Genomic DNA, 20,956 nt, shown 5'->3' on the forward strand with positions numbered 1-20,956 from the left:
GTGGGGGGGGGTGGTACTTTAGGTAACTGTCACACTTTTAATATCACTGCACCACCAATCAGAAGTTAGGTAGGCTAACATACTCAAATGAAGACCAAGGAATACAAGAACATCATCATCATTTCATTGTTACTCATTATACTCCACCTATCTGGTTGGGTTGCCTCAGCCATTCTGGGCGGCTTCCAACACATATTAAAAACACAATAAAGCATTAAACATGGACTGAGAATATGGACTGAGGAATCTACACACATATAGTTTTGTGTGTAGACTTTTCTACATTTGAAAATCCTGATCTTGAAGGACTCTGTAACCCATCAAGGAACCTATGCATGTTCAGAAATTCACTTTGTTTGTGCTCCTCCTTCAAACCATCACAGAACACAGGAGTCAGATGGGGCCAGAGACATTACTGAAAGGAGTGTTCTTTCCCATTTAAGAAGGTGTTGATTTTTTTGTACATTACTGTCAATGAATTTTTATAAACCACATACAGTGGTACCTCAGGTTACATACGCTTCAGGTTACAGACTCCGCTAACCCAGAAATAGTGCTTCAGGTTAAGAACTTTGCTTCAGGATGGGAACAGAAATCATGCTCCAGCGGTGTGGCAGCAGCAGGAGGCCCCGTTAGCTAAAGCGGTGCTTCAGGTTAAGAACAGTTTCAGGTTAAGAATGGACCTCCGGAACAAATTAAGTACTTAACCTGAGGTACCACTGTAATTAGTTTGTAATTTGGAGCTGCCCAAATACACCTAGGTAGTGTCTTATTGAAGCTCAAGACTATTTGAGTGTGTAGTTTAGTATTGTCCATATTGATAGGTGATAGCTCTTCAGGGTGTTAAGAAGAAGGTCTGTCTTACCAGCTTCTCCCAGGTTCTTTGTGTACTTCCTTGAATGAAATATATGCATCTTTTGGAGCAAGAGGGCCCTGAAATTAGCTTGCAAAATGTCATTTTAAAAACAACAAATCAGCGAATAAAACATCAATTTAATATAAGCAACAAAAGCAAAGAATAAGTTACATTTACCCCATAATTGCTCTATTTATGTATTTTCCACCACACACACAAAAAAAAAAAAAAAAAAAAGAAAAAGTGAGGGAAGCTCTATTTTGCAAAAGGTATACAATGGAAATTTAGAGCTGACTCTTTCCCATCCTTTATTCAGTGAACTGAATAACGCTTAGAGGACTTGGAATTTAATTTAATTAGAAGTATAATTGCTCATATATCTTCAGTTGGGAGGAAGGATGAAAGGAGTCTGTAAACTGCCAAAGAACTGATAAGGTTCTCTACTGAGTCCCTTGCAGTTCGACAGACTGCTCTCCTTCCCAGGCTAAGAGGAAAAATGGTAATATTTACTGGGTAATATTTACTGGGACAGAGTGACTCTTGCAGCTGTTGTTAAAGTTGCAAAACTATGAAGCACGGGAAGGAGCAAATGAGAAATTTCTGGAACAGTGGGATATCAGCTTCACCCAAGGCAAGATGCATAACAGCAACAACCGGGGGAAAGAAAGACATAACATCTTACAAGGACAGGAAAGAACACTATGGACAGAATAATTGACACACAGAAAAAGATATAGGATAAGTTTGAGTTCCTCACTAGTAGTTTTATAGATCATTTAATGTGTCATCACAAATAGAAGTTATTAATATTGCAGTTGTTGTATGAGAATTATTATGATTGGAATGTAATTGGAATTAATAAGATTTTGAATGCAGAAGTAAAAAAAACCCATGCAACCATCACATCTAGCACGTGGGGGGACGGACTTTATCTAAATTATATAATTTGGTATTTGAACGATTGGTATTAATAATTCCATTATAAATTGGTATTGTTATAATGAGGCTGTTATTGGACTGTAATTGAAAATTAATAAAAAATTATTAATTAAAAAGCACACAATTTAATCCCCAAAACATATACAGCGGAATCTTGGTTCTCAAACGGCTTTGTTGTTGAACAAATCTGCTCCCGAATGCTGCAAACCCGGAAGTAAGTGTTCTGGTTGCAAATGCTTTTCGGAAGTGGAACGTCCAACGTGGCTTCCGCTTGAGTGCAGGAAGCTCCTGCAGCCAATAGGAAGCTGCGGCTTGGTTTTCGGACGGTTTTGGGAGTCGAATGGACTCCCGGAATGAACTAAGTTTGAGAACCAAGGTACCACTGTACAGACTGGGATAAAAATCTCCAGTTACAATGTTTGTTGGATAAGTCTTTCTGTCAAGTAAATTGAATCTGTCAAGTAAATTGTCCATGATTAGGATTCACAAGAAATGCACATTCTTTATGGATAATCTCACACGTTATGGTTCATCGAGGCAAGTCAAGACTTGCTTTGCTATTGGGGTTTGAGAACTTATCTGTGAGAAGTATATGCAAAATTATTCATCCATGATGCTGATGGAACTAAGGTGTGGCACTCCCTCCTCTCATCTTTCTGAACAATCTGCTTATCTTCAAACAATGGAATATTGATTTTTCCAGTGATCTATCTCTGCAGTTACAGCGCCCATGGACAAGACAGGATAAAGCTTGTCAGGACAGGAGATACAGAAAGTGTGCAATTTACTTCTTGTGTGGACGTCATAAAAAGATAGGGTTCTGTAACTTTTCTCCTTATTTAGGAACATTCCTATATTTGTAAGATTTCCAGTCACTTCTAGATGGGTCCTTGGCTTTGTCTGAGCCCAGTAATCTTTCCCACCATCAAGTCCTATGACCCAGTAGCCATTCTCAGGACGCAGTTTGGCCTTCCCTTTTCTATGAACAGAATGAGAAGCAACCCCTAAGTCCCAATTTTCTTTTCGTCCAACTTCCACTTCCCAGTAATATTTGTCTTCAGAAAAACTGTGTGCTACCACAATGAAGGTATGGAGGGTTAACATATCACTGTAGTAAAAAAAACTTAGAAATATTTCCTGTGTCTGAAACACTTTTCCTAACTCTGGACACTTCCGGTTGTGAGGGAGCTGACTCTGGGTTGAAGACCACGTCAACTGTAAAGTAAAGAAAACGGATTTCATTAATTGGACAACGACGCCACGTTCAACAAGCTGCCATTGTACCATGTGATAAATAGAAATTTCAATTCAACATCCCATTCCTAGGAATTTTCACTCAGAAGTAAATCCCATGGAGGTCAATGGGACATATTTCCTCACGATCTCCAAAGTGCCTTCCAGGAAGGTGTCTGCTGACTGGAAAAAGGATGCGCCAGAGCAGAGGAAGGCGCTTTTGAGATTGTAAAAGGATTGCGTCAAAGTTCCTCTGGGAGGCTGTTCCTGCAGGGCAGGGGTGGCGGAAGGGGCAAGGTGTGTATGGGAGCAAGCAAGTGGGTGGGAGGGCAAATGGCGCTGGCAAGATGGTGGCTGGGGGAAAAGAGGTGGCAGTACAGCGTATCACCTGAGGTACCACTGTAAGATTGCACCAACCTGCATCCAGCAATTCACTATTTCACTATTTAACATAGTTGGGTTTTTTTTGAATCTGGACATTTTCTTCAGTGCGACAGAGGAATCTCCTCCATTTTCATTGTTTTAAAAAACAAAACAAAAAGAAATTCACTTGCAGCTTTTGATGGCAAGTAAAAGCATTTCCTGGATCTTTATTACATCCTTTTGGGATTGGAAGGATGATTACAAAGGAAGATTTGGGTTGTGCTTTACAGGATCATCTGAATAAGCGGCACAACAGAAGGTGTGCAGAACTTTCTGATTCCCTCCCACCACTAAAGCCCATTGTCTTTGCTTGTATACTGTGCTACTTATATTTACAAGTATGTCTATTGCAGAAGCGTCATCTTCCAAAGAACATGGAGGGGGCCCTGACATGAAGCTTGCTCCGTGCCTGGCTCCACATTCGGAGTGCCTGGCTCCACATTCAACAGTGGAAGGGGGGGCAGCCCCCTAAAAAAAAGATTGGGAGAACTCACAGAGCCTTAGCCCCCTGGAGTTGGAGCGTTTGGTTTATTGACTATTTTATTTAGCAGACAAGTGGTGCTTCCCATATTTTTTGTATTGTTTTGTTATGGTGTTCTGTTTTGTGGTATCTCCCAATGTACCTCTGCAAATACTCAATAAAGTTTTTAAAAAGAAAGAAAAAAGTATGTTGTTCTCACATCTGAAGGAACAGGCCTCTCAGAACTCTGTGAATAAAGGAATGAAGAAAAGTAATTCTTAGTAAGTACGGTAGTTCTTTTCACATAACAACCAGCAATGTTGGCACAAGCTATCCAGCGAGCTGGCCCACAGCACTTCTCCACACACCACAGAGGTAATGATGATATATATATATATTGAATATGACGAAGGCAAGCTGTACAACTGAGGGGAATCTAGGTAGTGGCAGGTGGTGATCAAGGGAAGAACAAAATGCTCCAGGCCAAGTGATCTTTAAAACTCTGTGCCCTTCACTAAATGAATGCCCACTACTGAGCACCTTAACCCTCCAAACTGATACCTACTTTTTTCATGTGTTTTGCCACAAAGAGAAATGGAATATATGGCTATATTTTAATTGGATCAGTTGTTCGAAAGCAGAAACATTTTATAAGGCATACCTTTTTCTTCCTGCAATTTTCTGTTTTCTTGTAATACTGTAGTCCTAAAAAAGAGAAATGTATATGGTTTTCATTCTAAGCAATATCACCCGCCAATCCCCTAATAGAAGGAATGATTCAGGTCCCTTGAGGTGAGTGGCATAGATATGACGGGGATTTCTACAAATAACCAAATACCACTCAGAGTGGTATAGGCGTTATTTGTATATGTCTTTCGATGAACTGACTGGAAGACTATAGACTCAGCTAGATTGGTAAAGAAAAAGCGATTTGTATGCATAGTATATGCAGTATAACACTGTGACACCAGATGGCGATGTGGAGTCCTGTTTTTGCTAAGCTGATTTCTCATTAAAAAGTTTACAATGCTCTTAACTAAAACTTGAAGCTTCTTTGATGCATCTAGATCCAGCCTGTGAGTCAAGGGGGTGGGACAGTGTGTGTGTATGAATTCAACAGTGCTTAGTTTCCTTTTGTTGTTTGTTAATGTTGTTAATATTGTTTTGTGGATTATGAGTGCTGTCATGCTTTGTGAATTTTAGATTATGACTTCTTTGTGGTTTTGCTGTTTAATCTGTTTTGTTAGTTATTTTGTTGCTTTGTTAGTTGTTATAGAAAGTGGTTGTTTTACTGATGAGTTGTAAATTTTATGTGATTTATGTTGTGATTGTGATGTTCTATTACGTTATTGTTTGTAAGCCACTTTGTGACTCATGGGAGTGAAAGGCAGCATAGAAATAGAATGAATACATGCAGGAATTACATCATCTAACATTTAATTCAAAATCCAAAAGGTACAAGAAAAACAAAGGTAACTCTGTTAGCGCATCAAAAGAAACATCCACATCTACAACTGGGCAAAACTTTCATTAGGACCAGCCAAAAAGAAATGGCAACAGCTGCAGGGTTTCTTTTGTCGCCTCAGCTGTGGACCAGAGCAGTGGACAAGGAAGTCCAAGTAAAGTAGTTACATGGCAGTTAAGAGATCTGAATAAGAAGATGCAGGAGATACTGGGGTGTCGGTCCTTAATAAGTAAAGACAGAACACCATGGAAGCTGTGCATGGAGTGGGGCACTCAATCAGACTTAGCTTATTCTCTCACTACCAACAGAGAGTCACAGAGGAGTTGATCAAGGCTATATTCAGCAGGGGACAGTGTTTCCATTCAGCTATAATGATTGTTAGCAGCGAACAGTCCAGCAAGCACGGTTATCAGTTCAATTGAGCTTTATTTACAAGCATATTCACAGAGCTGCTCTCGCACACTTCCACCACACATCAAAGATGTTCGAATCTGAGTCTTTCTGGTTATGTTTCCAACAAGATCCGTGCCAAAACCTCTTAAGCCTGCCTCTGTGTTTACGTTCTTCCTATAGGTGTGCCCAACTTTGGGACTTCGGACTGAGAGTGTTAATTGGTTCTCCATCACTGTCACTAGAGAGTGGTTCCGGAGTCACCCGACCCCTTGGCAGACTGTCTTCGTCTGAGCTGTCTTCCAGCCCTCCCCCTCCCTTTGATAAGGGAGTGCCAGGTCTAGAAACGGGGTGTCATTTTGAAAAGACCAGCCTCCTGTCTCTTCTGCCAGCTGACTCTCCTCTCCTACCCCGTCTCCTGCCTCATTTTCTGGGTCCTGGAGACCCAGGTTTCTGACATCAGCCCCTAACCCACAAATCAGTTACAGGGAAGTTCTTGGAACGCTCCACCCCAGATAATGTCCTGTGTTTACTGTTTGGCTCAGACTGGCAGAAAATGCTTCATAGCACAGGGATAATCTTGATGGTTTATTTTTTAATACAGAAATGACAAAGGCTAGCTACAAAACTGAGGGAAATCTATGCAATGGCAGATGGTGATTGAGGGAAGAACAAAACCTTCAGGCTCAGCGATCTTTAAAACTCTGTGTTGGTGTCATCATTGTGGCTTAATCTAAGGCCCCTAACTAACGGAATGCCTGCCAATGTGCACCTTAACCCGCCAATCTAATACCGACTTCTTTCATGTGTTTTGTCGCAAAGAAAGAGAAATGGAATATGTGGTTATATTTTAATTGGATCAAATGGTTGTTTAAAAACAGAAACATTTTATAAGACATACCTTTTTCCTCCTGCAGTTTTCTGTTTTCTTTTAATCATACTAAAGAGAGAAATGCAAGCAGTGAAAAGCATATGGTTTTCATTCTAAGCAATATGGCCTGCAATCCCCTAATAGAGAGAATGATCCAGGTCCCTTAGGGTTAGGGATTTGCCTGACAGAGAGGGTTGCTTCCCCTGCTGACAGCAATCATTAGCTGCAGACACAGGACAGGCAGACATCTAGTCTGTCTTTGAATCTCCTATACTTCTACAAAATAAGAATTCCAGAATACTAGGCATGAACCCCCCCCCCCAAAGAGAGAAAAGCAACCCCGAAAGGGCTATTTGTACGTGCTCATAATGCTGATATTTACTGGCTGGAGTAACACAGGGGAAAGTATGGGCCAGGGAAGACATTCACGTAACATTTCTCAATCCAGACACCAGTTTCCTAACATAACTAAGGTATTCATAAACAATTAATAGAACATCAACAAGTATAAAACCAAACCAAACAATTCTTCATAAGATCAACTATCACAAGATCAACAATCATAAGATACAAAACAAAGATACAAACCCCCCCCTATGAATAGCGAAACGTCCCTCCCCAGCAACAAAAACCCCCTAAACAACACCCCAGTTCAATAGTCCAGAGTGTGAGAATCTCGTAACTAGATTTTATAAAAGGAGAAGATGGAGTTATATCCATGTTCAAATCTCACCCCCCAGATGTGCTTTTGGCATTACACATATAATTACAAATAAGAAGAGTGCAGACTCGCTTCTGTGTTCTCACTGAAGGATGATTACAAAGGAAGATTTGGGCTGTTCTTTACAGGACCATCTGAATATGCTCCATGATACAAAGTGTGCAGAACTTTCTGATTCCCTCCCACCACTCAAGCTCATTGTCTTGTATTCTGCTAATTATAACTAAAAGTATGTTTATTGGCAATTTATTCAACAGGCAAGTGGTTCTCTCTCTCTCTCTCTCTCTGGTGTTCTGTTTTGTGGAATCTCCTATTGTACCACTGCAATAACTTAATAAAGGTTAAAAAGAAAGAAAGTCTACCTTGTTTTCATGCGTTTCAAAGTACAACCATGCAGAACCCAATGTGTTTTGTCACAAACAAAAGAGAAATGAAATATAGGGTTATATTTTAATCGCATCAAATGGTTGTTTGAAAGCGGAAACATTTTATAAGGCATACCTTTTTTCTTCCTGCAATGTTCTGTTTTCTGGAAATAGTCCTAAAAAACAGAAATGCATATGATTTTCATTCTAAGCGATATGGCCCACCAATCTCCTAACAGAGGGAATGATCCAGGTCTTTCAGGGTGAGTGGCCTGCCTACAGCAGGAATTTGACTGACTGAGGGACTTTCCACAAATACCATCAGGAGTGGCATAGTTGCTGGGTGTACACAAGCACCATCCTGCTTTAAGTGTGGAGGGGGTTGATGGTGTGATTCTGGAGACATTGTTTCACACCACTTCCCTCTGATCGGTAGAGCTGACCAAGTCTCCATTCAGCACGGGGCATTGTTTCTATTCAGTCCCTAACCCATAAATCAGTTACAGGGAGGTGCTTCGACCACCTACCCGCACCCCAGATAATGTCCCGGGTTTAATGTGGGGCTCAGGCTGGCAGAAAACGCCTCTTGGTTTAGCAAAGGGGTAATCTTGATGGTTCATATTTCTCCTTTTAAATACAAAAATTGAATATGTGGCCGTGTTTTCAGTTGATCAAATGGTTGTTTACAAGCAGCCAGATTTTACAATACATACCTTCTTCTTCTTCTTTTATTTCCTCTTTTTCTTCTTTAGCACTCTGCTGTTCATTCCGTGAGAGAGTTTCCTTTTCTCTGGCACCTTGAGATGTGGGGCAGGGGTCAGGGGGAATCACAAGGAAGTCCAATTTAGCTTGGCATCTAAGGGCACCGCCAGAATAGAATACCCTATTGGATATTTTTATTTGCAACCAACTACGGAATATAGAGCTATAGGACTCTACAGTAAAAGTCCCAAGGCAAGGATGTAGGAGTGGATAAATTCTGTGGATTGGGGTAGTCTACTTGTGCCTGTTCAGATATTGCTGGACCCTAGCCTCAGCCAGCATCATCAGGGATGATGGGAATTGTAATCCAGCTACAGTACTGTTAAAATCACAGATTAGTCATCTGTGCTATAAGCCATTTGAGGGGGATTGTACCCTCTGTTGAATTTTTTTTGTACATCTGCAGACCTTATGCAGAGGCAGATCTGGGGGAGCATGACTGGTTCGGCCACACTGGGCACACTGGGACACTTCAGCAGGTGACACAACTATGAAGTCCTACAGAAGGCCGGATTTGGGTGTCACACGGGAGACCACTGAAATATGAAAAGCCAAGGTCCACCATTGCCTTGTAATTACTCTGAGCATGTAGATAAATCTCTCTTGGGTCTCTGCTTTGGCTGCAATCTTATCTGTGCTCATAGGAGCCAACTCCTAGGGGGCTGAGGGCTCTTTGCCCCCCAATAAAATATTTGAGGGGGCTGCCCCCAAGAATTGATGGGCATTGCCATGCAAACGGTGTGTGTACACTGCATCTTGTGATCGATTATGTGGAGAGGGGTTTACCTGGGCCCCCCAATATTTTATGCAAGTTGGCCCCACTGTCTGCACTCCACTCCTCACATGAATTCGCTATTAGAGAGAGTGATTTATACGGTACCTTTGTGCATGAATGCCCAAACAGTGACTGCAAGAGCGAGAAGAGCGAGAAGAAGAAAGACAAACATCACCCAAAAGGCAGTGCAGGAACAATAATTCTCTGAGGCACTGTTGCCTGAAAGAAAGAAATGGCAGAGAATAAGGGATGCCTTTTTACATGCTATGATAGTCAGACAATCAGGCAGTATGATTAATCAACTGAAAACCTTTCCATTGATTAAAAATTGATCAGGCAGCAGATATTTTTAAAATGTTAACCGTTTTAAATGGAACCACTTGAGTTCTGAGATTTTTGGAGTCATTGCCATCTATCCAGGGAATCAGTATCAGTCGTGGCAGCAGGAACTCATGGAGGACAATGGAGAGGACTCTGGTAACACATTATTCAGAAGTTCAGCCAGGTCCTTTCTTTGCTTATTAGATTATGATGTCGCAAAGAGAGTAATGGGAAATATAGTTGTAAGGGGGCCTGGTTTCCTTTGTTACCCCTCTCCCATGCTCACATGAACCAACAACAACAAAAAAAATACATTGTGCCACTTTATAAGCATAGATGCAAATTTGGAACTAACTGCTAAAATTTAATCAGAAATAGTATCCAATTCACCCTAGTGAATAGATGACCCAGGTTCCTGCTCAGTTTGCTGAGCAGTCACTAACTGTTAATGATCAAATTCAAGGCCACTGCTTTCCCTCTTATGGCTCTTCATCTTTAAACCAGTCTTGGACTGGGAAGCTTTTCAAAGAGAGGGTGCCTTCAAATAGGACTGTCCTTTGTGAAGGAGAGGTCATCTCTGGTGATTACTGTAGCTTTAAATTTTACACCACAAATGCAAAAATTAGGCCTGAGCTATTTCCTCTGTGCCCATCCTACTTTGTGATTCATACCTTTTGAAGATTCAACAACCAGAACAGTTTGGGTCTGAGCACCCCAGTCTTTGGTCTTGACAATGCAGCTGTAGCTTCCTTCATCAGACTTTTTGGCCATTTTCAGCATCAAGGAAACATTTCCAGTCTCCAGTCCCTCTGTGGCAAACACTGCCCTGGACTCATAGCCTTGCCCAAATGTTTCCTGGCCAGTGAAAGCTGTGAACTGGTAGATGTTCTCTGTGTTGTCATCTACAGTTTTTTTCCACTGAACTTCCACGTTTTGTGGCAGAGCCCCAGAAGAGCTCTGGCATGGCAAGATGACATCTTGCCCCACATACCCAATGACAAATAGGGCAGAGTTCAGTTCAAAATGGTCTGGAAAAGAATCACAAATATTAAAGGCAACCAACAGCACCACCATGTCTGAGGTTGAAACGTTTCCCCAAATGGTACATCTCGGGGTTTGGATTCCCTACAGAAGGGGCAAATATTTTCCCTCCAGATGACTTTGTGTACATGGAGGTGAGCAGTGATATTGGGGAATATTCTGATTGAGAGGAACAGGCAGCCTTTACAAGGATCTCACTGGATGTATGGGCCAGACTTGTCTACAGATGTTTGGTGCACTTGCACTGAATACCATTTTTAAGGTTCATTTTGAGGTTATTTGCTGATGGCTACACTATCTGATTATCGCTATCTGGGAAGGTATGAATTAAACAGCCTCGGCCCTGTATACCTGAAGGAGTGTCTTCACCCCCATCATTTAGCCTGGACACTGAGGTCCAGCTCTGAGGGCCTTCTGGCGGTTCCCTCACTGCGAGAAGTGAAGTTACAGGAAACTAGGCAGAGGGCCTTCCTGGTAGTGGCGCCCGCCCTGTGGAGCACCCTCCTGTGAGATGTCAAGGAAATAAACAACTATCTGACTTTTAGAGGACATCTGAAGGCAGCCCTGTTTAGGGAAGTTTTTAATGTTTGATGTTTTGTCGTGTTTTAAATATTCTGTTGGGTGCTGCCCAGAGTGGCTGGGGAAACCCAGCCAGATGGGCAGGGAAATAAATAATAATAATAATAATAATAATAATAATAATAATAATAATAATAATTAGAGTTCCTGTATTTACAGTAGACTCTCTTCAGCTGGCTTTTGGCCTGTTTGTACCCTTTGTCAAACCAGCTGGAAGATCCCAACGATCTTTGTGAGCCACTACTCTTGATCTCAGTTCTCAAGAGGTCTTGCAATCTGTCAGTCAAGGTCTTAAATAAGTCCATAGCCTCAGCAGCAGAGGTAGCTGAGATGATAGAAGCAGGAAAAGCCTTTAAATCACCTGTATGAAGGAAGTGAGTGTGTGTAGCTCAATAGTGGAGAATGCAGGTCTGAGATCCAATCCCCAGCATTGGCAGGTAGAGCTGGGAGAGAACCCTGTCTGAAATTCTGGAGAGCTGATGCCAGTCAGTGCAGACAATATTGAGGCAGATGGATCAATAGTCTGAATTCAGTACAGTGGTACCTTGGGTTACATACACTTCAGGTTACATACGCTTCAGGTTACAGACTCCACTAACCCAGAAATATCACCTCGGGTTAAGAACTTTGTTTCAGGTTGAGAACAGAAATCGTGTCACGGTGGCACAGCAGCAGCAGGAGGCCCCATTAGCTAAAGTGGTGCTTCAGGTTAAGAACAGTTTCAGGTTAAGAGCGGAACTCCGGAACCTCTTAACCCGAGGTACCACTGTATAAGGTTAGGCTGCTATCAAACAAAACTAGTTTGCTCACTGAACTCTTCTCACGCCAAAGCCGCATCTGTTACTGAGACATCCTCCTGCTTAACAGTGACTGCCCCACCTTGTCTTTGAACATTTCATTGCTTACTCCTACTTGAAATGAGAGTAAGATGTGGGGAGGCAAAAAGAATTAATTAGCTGTTCTGCAGGGCCACTGCAGCTCCTAGTTTCCCCATGAGAATCAGTCGTATAATGAGAACACAATCAAGATGGAGGCAGACACATTTCCAGATTCTGCTATGGCTTCTCCACTGTCAAGTAGGAAAAGAGAAATTGCAAAGATCCACCAATGAGAACCGCATGCGCACATTGATTTCTGTGTCACAACATGCCTAAAAGTCCTTCTTGGCTAAGTCCATGGCAACATAACATTTTGCTGCTGCTGCTTCTCTACACTTTTTACCTGATGAAGGGATCAGTGCCAGGACTACAATGTAGAAAGAACCAAGTATGAGATGGACAATTTCTTGAGGTTTATAGAGCCCCATCCTTCTTTAGACAGCTCCGATCTGAAATATGAGCAACAGCACCAACAAACATAATTAGGAGCAAATGCTTTGTGTTTTGAAGCCCCTCTCTGTTACATTCCCATCTACCCCAACAAATCAATACCAATCCAGGTGTCAAAGTCAAGGATAATAATATGTTTTAATTCTGTGAAGTTTTTTTTTGCTTGTTAAAAAAACTCCCTTTTGTCAATAGTTACTTCCATGTGGAAATTTAATGTAGCAGGGATTTAGAAGTCCTTCTTGCTAATATGCACAACAAGATACGTCTCTTTACCTTGGCCTTTGACACTTCAGATATTTGCTTTTGGGGCCGATCTTATTTTTCTGGTTGTAAAATGTTTTAACTGACTTTTCATAATGCATTTTTACATTGTTGAAATCTGATCTCAGACCATAGGGGTAAAGTACAAGTGGGGTGGGGCGGGGCGAGTGAAGAGAAATGTAAAATAATGATTACGACAAAAGTATCAAAATCAACGACAATAATATCTGCTGGCATTCTGCAGCTAGGGAGGTTTTGGATGGTGAGGGGTTTTGAAGAAGAAATCCTGTCATGCACTTTCTGAGGGGTTTTGAAGAAGAAATCCTGTCATTCACTTTCTGAGGTATTGCCGTGACAATAAAAGACATTACCACATGAAAAATGGGGACCTAAACAAAATTTTGCAGAGCATTCCTGCCCTCTAACAGGACTGCTGCTGCTGCTTAGGAATCCAGTCAGTCTGGAGCAAGAGCCATGTAAAGCGCTTTTTTTTTTTTTGCAGTTTATAGAAGGGAGGGCAGCTTCCAGAGTTGAAGCGAAATGGATACATTTTTATTTTCCGTCTTCCTGAAACCATGCAGTAAATAAACCTACAGGGATTAGGTTTGTAGTTGGCTGCCTCCCTCAGTCTGATTGTTTTATTGTTATATAGTATTGGGTAGGGATGGGAGAGAAATTTGGTTTGGTTCATATTTCAATGTGACTCTACTTAATCTGCACTTGCTAAAAAGACACACAAACTGAAACGCAGTCATCCTTCAAAATTCACACTGACTCTTGTGATGCAGTTCTCCAGCCAAAATCTGTGTACAAAAATATACACATTAGGGGAAAGCGAGCACTAGAAGGTCCGGTTCTTGTTGGCCGTTAGAAAACATACTGTAATACAAACCTCTGCAAAGTACACACACCTCACACCAGTACTGAGAATTGCACATTCATCCATTGGGAAAATAACTACTTCCTGGATGCTTTCTCAAACGTAACTTCTGTGTATTTTGCTGGGGAAAGAGAGAAACGAGAGAGAAAGAGAGCAATGCATTAAAATGCAGCATTTTATACAGGATAGATATGGATAGTGGCTAACATTGTGTGTAGACCACCTCCCCAACCAACAGGGGTAGTGTACTAGATGCAGAGGAAGTGGGGTGTGTGAATACAGCCCTCCCCTATGGTATCTGTTTCAGTTCCTCCCACTAAAGAGTTGTAGGTAACTCAAGTTCTTTAAATCTGTTCCACATATCCTCTCTTTCATTTCTTCTCTCTCTTCTACAGGCAAATTATATATAAAACTGCTTAAGAAATTCAGAAAAGGTAATTTGAGACTAGGACATACGGTAATCTAACCACATTTTTAATCTGATTTGATTTGTTAGAATATCCAAGTATACACTTAATGTTCCTGCTGACAACAGTGGGGGTTAAGTTAGGTCAATAATTCTGAGTGTATTGTGTCCTTACATTGTGTTAACGGTGAAAAAGCTCAAGGGGATGATCATGAGAAGAAATCCCACTTGCTGACTGTGATAATGCACTTTGAATTATCCGTAAAAGCAACTATGCTGTCACACCCTTTGACAATAAAATAATATTAATTAAAAAAAAATACAAGGAAGAAGTTACCTTTTCCTGGATTTAGAAGAAATCATGATCGTGATTAAAACACTCTGTCCTTGGCTACCAGAAACCAAACTGCGGTTGGTGTTTGTTTCGCTTCTATTCTTGGCAGGGTGAGAGCAGGTTCAGTACTGCTGAACCTTGGCCAGAAAAAAACAGATAAAATTACAGATTAATTTAGGGGAAGGGCTGAAGCTGAGTGGCAGAGCATTTTTCTTGTAGGCAGAGTTAGCACATGCTGATTTTATGTGCCCTCTTTTGCCTCTTTTCTGGTGATGTGTAAGTAGCTACCCTACATTTCTTCTGCTTCAGTTGAGCAACCACCTCCCAGCAATAAAACGTAATGTTTGCATGAGCAGAATACTTGCCAATATGATAAATGGTGTATTGTAGAGGTAGGGCTTGCTTACTGCTAAGATCACTTAAAACTTCGGTTCACTATGAAATTCCTGCTAGTAAAGACACAGGTGAGGGTACCTCCTGACAATGCTATTTGCAAGTACAATGTTTTAACTGGAGAAAGAAAATGACAACTGCTGCAGAGAGGTTCTGCAAAAGAAGCAAATGGACAAAAAACATGCAGTCTGGGCAGGGCAGAGCCCTAATTTTGAGGGTTCAAGATCTTCCCTACTCATGGGGGCATGTTTGCAGGCATCACTGCTGGTATAAGAGAAAAGCATTGGAAGGAAGCCTTGCTCCGAGGTCATAGATGAGAAAGGCATTGCAAAGAAGCCTTGCTCCGAGCACCTTGTGTATATGAACATGCCCAGTGTCCTGTGGCCTTGCTGCCCTGATGTTCACCTCAGCATGCAAGCCAATAATAAGAGTACCACCAATGATACCTAAAAAGTGTAGTCTGGCCAAGAGTGCCTTTAACCCAATATGACCTCATTTGATCACCCCATCACTCCATCCAGTTCATGTCTTCTATAAATAAAACCAAAATTCAAAAACAGCCCTCTGCAGATCCTCAAGAAATAAGTCACAGCCTGCCTTGGACAGGTGGATCCCATCATCCTGAAAAATGGTGGGGAAGATCAACGTGGATCCTGCCATGAGGAATGTACCCCAAACAACGTCCTTAATCAGGCAATTCACCTTCCTGCGGGACCTATTGTCCTTGATTGGTAGGTGTGCCTCTTGCCACACACAAGGCTCCAAGAACTCAGACCAAACCAAGGAAAGAAAGTATGGATCCAGCAAAGATCCTTCGTAACTCGCTAGGATGTTAATTCCTGCCCATTAGATGAAATAATTCTCACCCAAATGGATGCGTAAGATGTGGGGGAAGAACCCAGGCACCTCAAGGTGAGAAAATGTGGCCAGCAGTTCTCCTCAAAGCATTCTTCTCCCAGTTACACACTGGAAAGTAATATGGGCAGGCAAATGTAACTGCATACCAACAGCTGATGATGCATCCCTCCATTGCACACAGAACAGGAGAGATTGCTCTCATAGTGTAGCTCTGAAAGCCTCTGGCAACAGGCCCAAATCTGTCTAAAGAAAGGAGAGAGTTACCAGAGAGTACCTAACATGTAACTTGTAAACACTGGAACACCATCTCTTGATGTCCTTGATACGATCTGTAGGGATGCCCATTGAGGCACAACCTTGGCTCCAATACAGAATAAATGCATTCCAAATAGTCACATCATCTGGTGATGTAGGGCCTGGGGCAACACTGCCCCAAACTGAAACTGCATCAGTGCTGAGGAATCCTGATTAACCAAAAGATAAACGTGTCCCATAGGCCTATTGGCCAAATAAGCCATGAGGGCCATCATGGGCCATATGTACAAATGGGCAACTATCAAGCATGACCTTGGAGCCAAAGCCTTGCTGGTCCATCATGACGCACTTCAACACTATGTGCCTCTATCCACCTGTAACAGGAACATCCCTAAACAGCAAGACCTGCAGAAGGAGTCTCACTGGGATGGAGGGAGCAGCTCACCCAGCCGGATTTGAATAGGAAGCTTATCTGTCTGTCAGGTAGTTTCTCATTTCAGGCTGTCTGTCAGTGTGCTTTTTACTATGTTTTTATCATTGATGTTCTGCAATGTATTTTTAATGTTTTAATGTTGTACACGACCCTGGGATCTTTAGATAAAGGGTGGTATATAAATTGAATAAATAATTAATAGTAATAATAACAATACCTAAATCTCACTAATTACATGGATTAGGAGAAAGTATGAAAGTTGTGTTGGCAAAATCCTCAGAAGGGGAACAGTAAAAAACAAACAAACTTCAGAATGTATTTTAGGCTGATTGTAGAACTGACCACATTGCTACAGCATAACTTTTATTTTGGGACATTCACTCATTTTTTCTCTTCCTTTGAGGTTTTCGTTAACGTACTGTTTAACCTGTTAGGTTAATGATTTTTTTAATAGCTTGTGCAAACACGTACTATCCAGACTCATCTCTGCCTGTAATGTGGTCACTATGTCTGCAGAGAAGGGTATCTGCTCTTACACTCTGCTTCAGCTTGTGGGCTTCAACCATGTATCTTGCGGTTGGACACAGTGAGAACAGAAAGCTAGGCTAGAAAGGCCTTTGGTTTGATCCAGCAATGCTCTTTTTATGTATCTGTACATGACCTAAAGGCTATATAACAGTTCTTGAAAAAGGAACGCTAACAGCTACATAAATTGAACAATTATGATGAAGTTGAAAGAAAACTCCATGTGGCATTGGATGGAAGAGTCTCAACTTCTTCAGTGGTGCTTTCTCAGGTGGACTTGGCAGAATTTCCAAAGATGCTTTTAGAAACCTAGTTTTACAAGATAAATCCAAGCTGTGTTTTAATGCCTCATATTTTCTCCCTCACCTCAGCATACACACAGACTTGTAACAGGTGGTCCAAGCAGGCTGAAAGTCTGGGTGTTCTTAATAAGGCCACAGTTGCCTTCTCTTTCAGGGAGAAAAATATGGTTGCTGCCATCATTATGCCCCCTTTCCATTATGTGCTTGAGAGAACAACAGTGTTTTCACCTGGGATCTAAGAGTTAGAAGATCTGGTGCTAGTCAAGTTTCACCGAGAAGGGACATTCAACCAGGGATGCTAGCAGGATTTCCTGGGCTGAGTACCACTGCCACACAAGCATGGGTGTAGCCATGATGGTTTGGGGTGGCAGAACCTGAGTTAGTTAAGTATTTTTTACTGATTTACTTGATTTGGATCTACTTCTATATACATACAGATCCTCCAAGAGTCCCTATTTTCCAGGGATGTCCCTTATTTAGAGAAGCCATCCCAGTTTCTGATTTGATCCTGGAATTTTCTGCTTTTCCTGAGGATGTCCCTATTTTCATTAGAGAAATGTTGGAGGGGATGGAGTTATACAACCCCCGAGCTGTCTGAAGGAAATCCCGTATAGGGAAGTTTTTAATGTTTAATGTTTGATTATGTTTTTATATATGTTGGAAGCAGCTGGGGCAACCCAGTAAGATGTGTGGGGTATAAATAGTAAAATTATAATTGTGGAACGGGACATCCCTATTTTCATTGGAGAAATGTTGGAGGGTATGTACGTATATAAACTTAGGAAAGCCTGCCTGTTGCAATGATAAAAGGGAGAGGGGAGAATGATTCATAAACCTTGAGCTCCTGGGTGGAAAAACAAGACATTCTGAGCACATGCAACTTCACAACTCTTAGCAGAACACACTCAATATTTTGCCCTCATCGAGTAACAGAAAAGTATCATTGTTTATAAGAATTTTAACTTTATGCCCCTGTAATTTGTTCTATGGTTTTATGGTAGTCTCTGCTGACAACCCCCCCCAACTTGTCACTCTGTATTAATACACCACAGTCCACTGATAACCAACTAACTAGTAGCCGCTGTGTGGAGGACATGCAAGGGTAAAGGGGTGTACTACAATATTAACATTTCCCTTTGATTTCTTTCAAGAGTGTTATTGTTGAGTGAAACATTCAAAGCCAGCTAATTCTATTTTACACTGCAAAGGGTGCACACTTGGGGAGTGAATGGAATAATGTGAACAGTAATTAAAAAGACATACACAGGGCAGACTCTCGTCTTCAATGCAGCCTCAGGCTACCAAGAACAGCAAAGGTGCTTCTGGCGCCTTCATTATACAGTGGTATCTCAGGTTAAGAACTTAATTCGTTCAGGAGGTCCGTTCTTAACCTGAAACTGTGTTCTTAATCTGAGGTACCACTTTAGCTAATGGGGCCTCCCGCTGCTGCTGCGCTGCCGCCAAGCGATTTCTGTTCTCATCCTGAAGCAAAGTTCTTAACCCGAGGTAATATTTCTGGGTTAGCAGAGTCTGTAACCTGAAGCGTCTGTAACCTGAGGTACCACTATACAGCTTCAAGCAAATGCTGAATACTCATTTCTTCATCCTGGTCTTTGACATTTGAGGTGTATATTTTTAGGAACCGCCTCATTTTTGTGGTTGTAAGTGGTTTTAAACTGTTTTTCATGTTGTTGTTTTTAAACTTGTAACCCATCCTGTGACCTTAGGGTGAAGGGCTGGTCAACAACAACAACAACAACAACAACAAAATAAATAAATAAATAAATGTTATATTTGTCATTGTAGTGTTACATTAGTCACAAGAAATACTGTTTGTAAAACACATCTCACCACATTTTCTTAATGCTAAGAACCTAAAAGAATGTAATAAGGTTAAAACATATAGATTTCTCTTTTCATTTTTTGGGGTGAAATTTTTAATTATTATTTCGTTTTTATAAAATATATAAAAAAGAGAAGACAATGGTAGTGAGAAGAAAACTAACAAATAAGAAACATAACTATAAAATAGGCATGTAGAATGAGTAGTTGAGCATGAGTTAAAATAACAAAGTACAAGGAAAGAATATCCACGTTATCGGATCATCAAGTATAGTTCCAAATTTGACGACATTTGTCTTGAAAATAAGCACAACCGGACGCCTTCATCTGCCCCAACTGCAACAAAACACGTCTCTCCCGTGTCAGTCTCTACAGCCACAGCAGATACTGTAACTCTCCAGCGGTTTGACCTCAACCCTGAAGGCACACCCTTCGATTGTCTTTTGAGACAGATGGTTGTAAAATACCTTTAAATATAACATGAATTGAATTCCTCTCCCAACTCTTATGATGGTAGAAGGAAATTTAGGAAAACGGAAATGAGCATGCTTTATCCCAGTTTAACTTAATGTCGTACCAGCTTCTTTTGTATAGAATTTATAAAATCCTTTTGTAAGAAACACACACACACATTTGAAAAAAATCTAGTGCAAGGACCCCAAAAACTCCATGCACAATTTTGATCACTGTTTCTCAGACAAGGACTTTCTAAATTATCTCAGGCAGGAGAATATTCCAAGGACTAAGGTATTTATATATGACTCTATTAATCTCCATCTTAAAACACATAGCATAAATAACCACAAGCAAATGTGTTTGTTATGATTCCATATATAGAGAGATGACTTAAAATAGCTACCTCAGATTAAGGTTGAGGCTAAGAATGCCATTGTTGCCCAGAAAGAAGCCAATGAATCCTGCCTCAAACTGTGTGTGAAATTGGATTAAGTGAAAATTCTAACCCACAAATTCACAGGCTCATTATCAGGCAGTGAATTCAGGCAGCGGGGGGATTAGGTGTCTCTCTCTGTGTGTGCAAAAATCTTTGCAAGATTTGAGGGCTCCCCACTGGAAGTAAAAGTATTTCAATAGTTTTTTATTTTAAAAAACCCCTTTATTCTTCTTTGCGGTCTTTGCAGTTCCATTTAAGAGTTCTGTGACTGTGCAGCTCAACATTTTGAAATGTTTTGTAGCTTTAAAGGTAAAGGTACCCCTGCCCGTACGGGCCAGTCTTGACAGACTCTAGGGTTGTGCGCTCATCTCACTCTATAGGCCGGGAGCCAGCGCTGTCCGCAGACACTTCTGGGTCACGTGGCCAGCGTGACAAGCTGCATCTGGAGAGCCAGCGCAGCACACGGAAACGCCGTTTACCTTCCCGCTAGTAAGCGGTCCCTATTTATCTACTTGCACCCGGGGGTGCTTTCGAACTGCTAGGTTGGCAGGCGCTGGGACCGAACAACGGGAGCGCACTCCGCTGTGGGGATTCGAACCGCCGACCTTTCGATCGGCAAGTCCTGGCGCTGAAGCTTTTACCCACAGCGCCACCCGCGTCCCTTTTGTAGCTTTAGACAACCCAAAAAAGAAAATGCTTAGTACACAGATGTAGTGGGGAGGGGGGACTTCAATAACTTTCTATGTCTAATTTATTTTTTTGAGTTACAATAAATCTACAATTCAACCCACAACAATAATGCATGGTTTGTTTGTTTGTTTGTTTGTTTACATTTTCATTTTTACAATTGTTATTGCATAGATTTTACATTGTGTGTTAAAGGGCATTTCAGGATGAAGAGTTCCTAAATGGCAAAGTCAAGCGTCAAGAACATTTTGGATGTTCATTGTTGTTTCTCTTTAATAGTAAGATGCAATATCTCTTAGCTATGCCTGGGAAAGAAGCGCCTTTGCGAAGATAGAAAGAGGTGCCCAATTTTTCTGAGG

At 41.4% G+C, this 20,956-nt stretch overlaps 1 protein-coding gene across 1 annotated transcript; it reads right to left on the minus strand.

The window, feature by feature from the left end:
* Positions 1–978: 978 nt before the first annotated feature.
* LOC310691978 (uncharacterized protein) lies at positions 979–14,499 on the minus strand. Its single transcript, XM_083472324.1, has 11 exons — positions 14,414–14,499; positions 13,702–13,791; positions 12,423–12,528; positions 10,253–10,609; positions 9,366–9,479; positions 8,437–8,520; positions 7,860–7,899; positions 6,668–6,706; positions 4,573–4,616; positions 4,132–4,158; positions 979–3,010 (listed from the first exon to the last, which is right to left on the minus strand). Exons 3-10 carry the CDS (start codon positions 12,505–12,507, stop codon positions 4,151–4,153), a joined length of 771 nt encoding a protein of 256 aa, XP_083328450.1. The 5' UTR covers positions 12,508–12,528; positions 13,702–13,791; positions 14,414–14,499; the 3' UTR covers positions 979–3,010; positions 4,132–4,150.
* Between the last annotated feature and the right edge of the window lie 6,457 nt (positions 14,500–20,956).

Source organism: Podarcis liolepis (assembly GCF_965112155.1).
Source record: "Podarcis liolepis genome assembly, chromosome: 13".
Classification (NCBI taxonomy): Eukaryota; Metazoa; Chordata; class Lepidosauria; order Squamata; family Lacertidae; genus Podarcis; species Podarcis liolepis.

Excerpts from the sequence above, each read along its gene's own strand:
- LOC310691978 (XM_083472324.1), bottom strand. The coding sequence starts at position 12,507 with ATGGGGCTCTATAAACCTCAAGAAATTGTCCATCTCATACTTGGTTCT. Across the intron at positions 8,521-9,365 it reads TTGGGCATTCATGCACAAAG|GTGCCAGAGAAAAGGAAACT; the intron begins GTACCGTATAAA and ends CCACATCTCAAG. Across the intron at positions 6,707-7,859 it reads ACATTGCAGGAAGAAAAAAG|TATGATTAAAAGAAAACAGA; the intron begins GTATGCCTTATA and ends TTCTCTCTTTAG.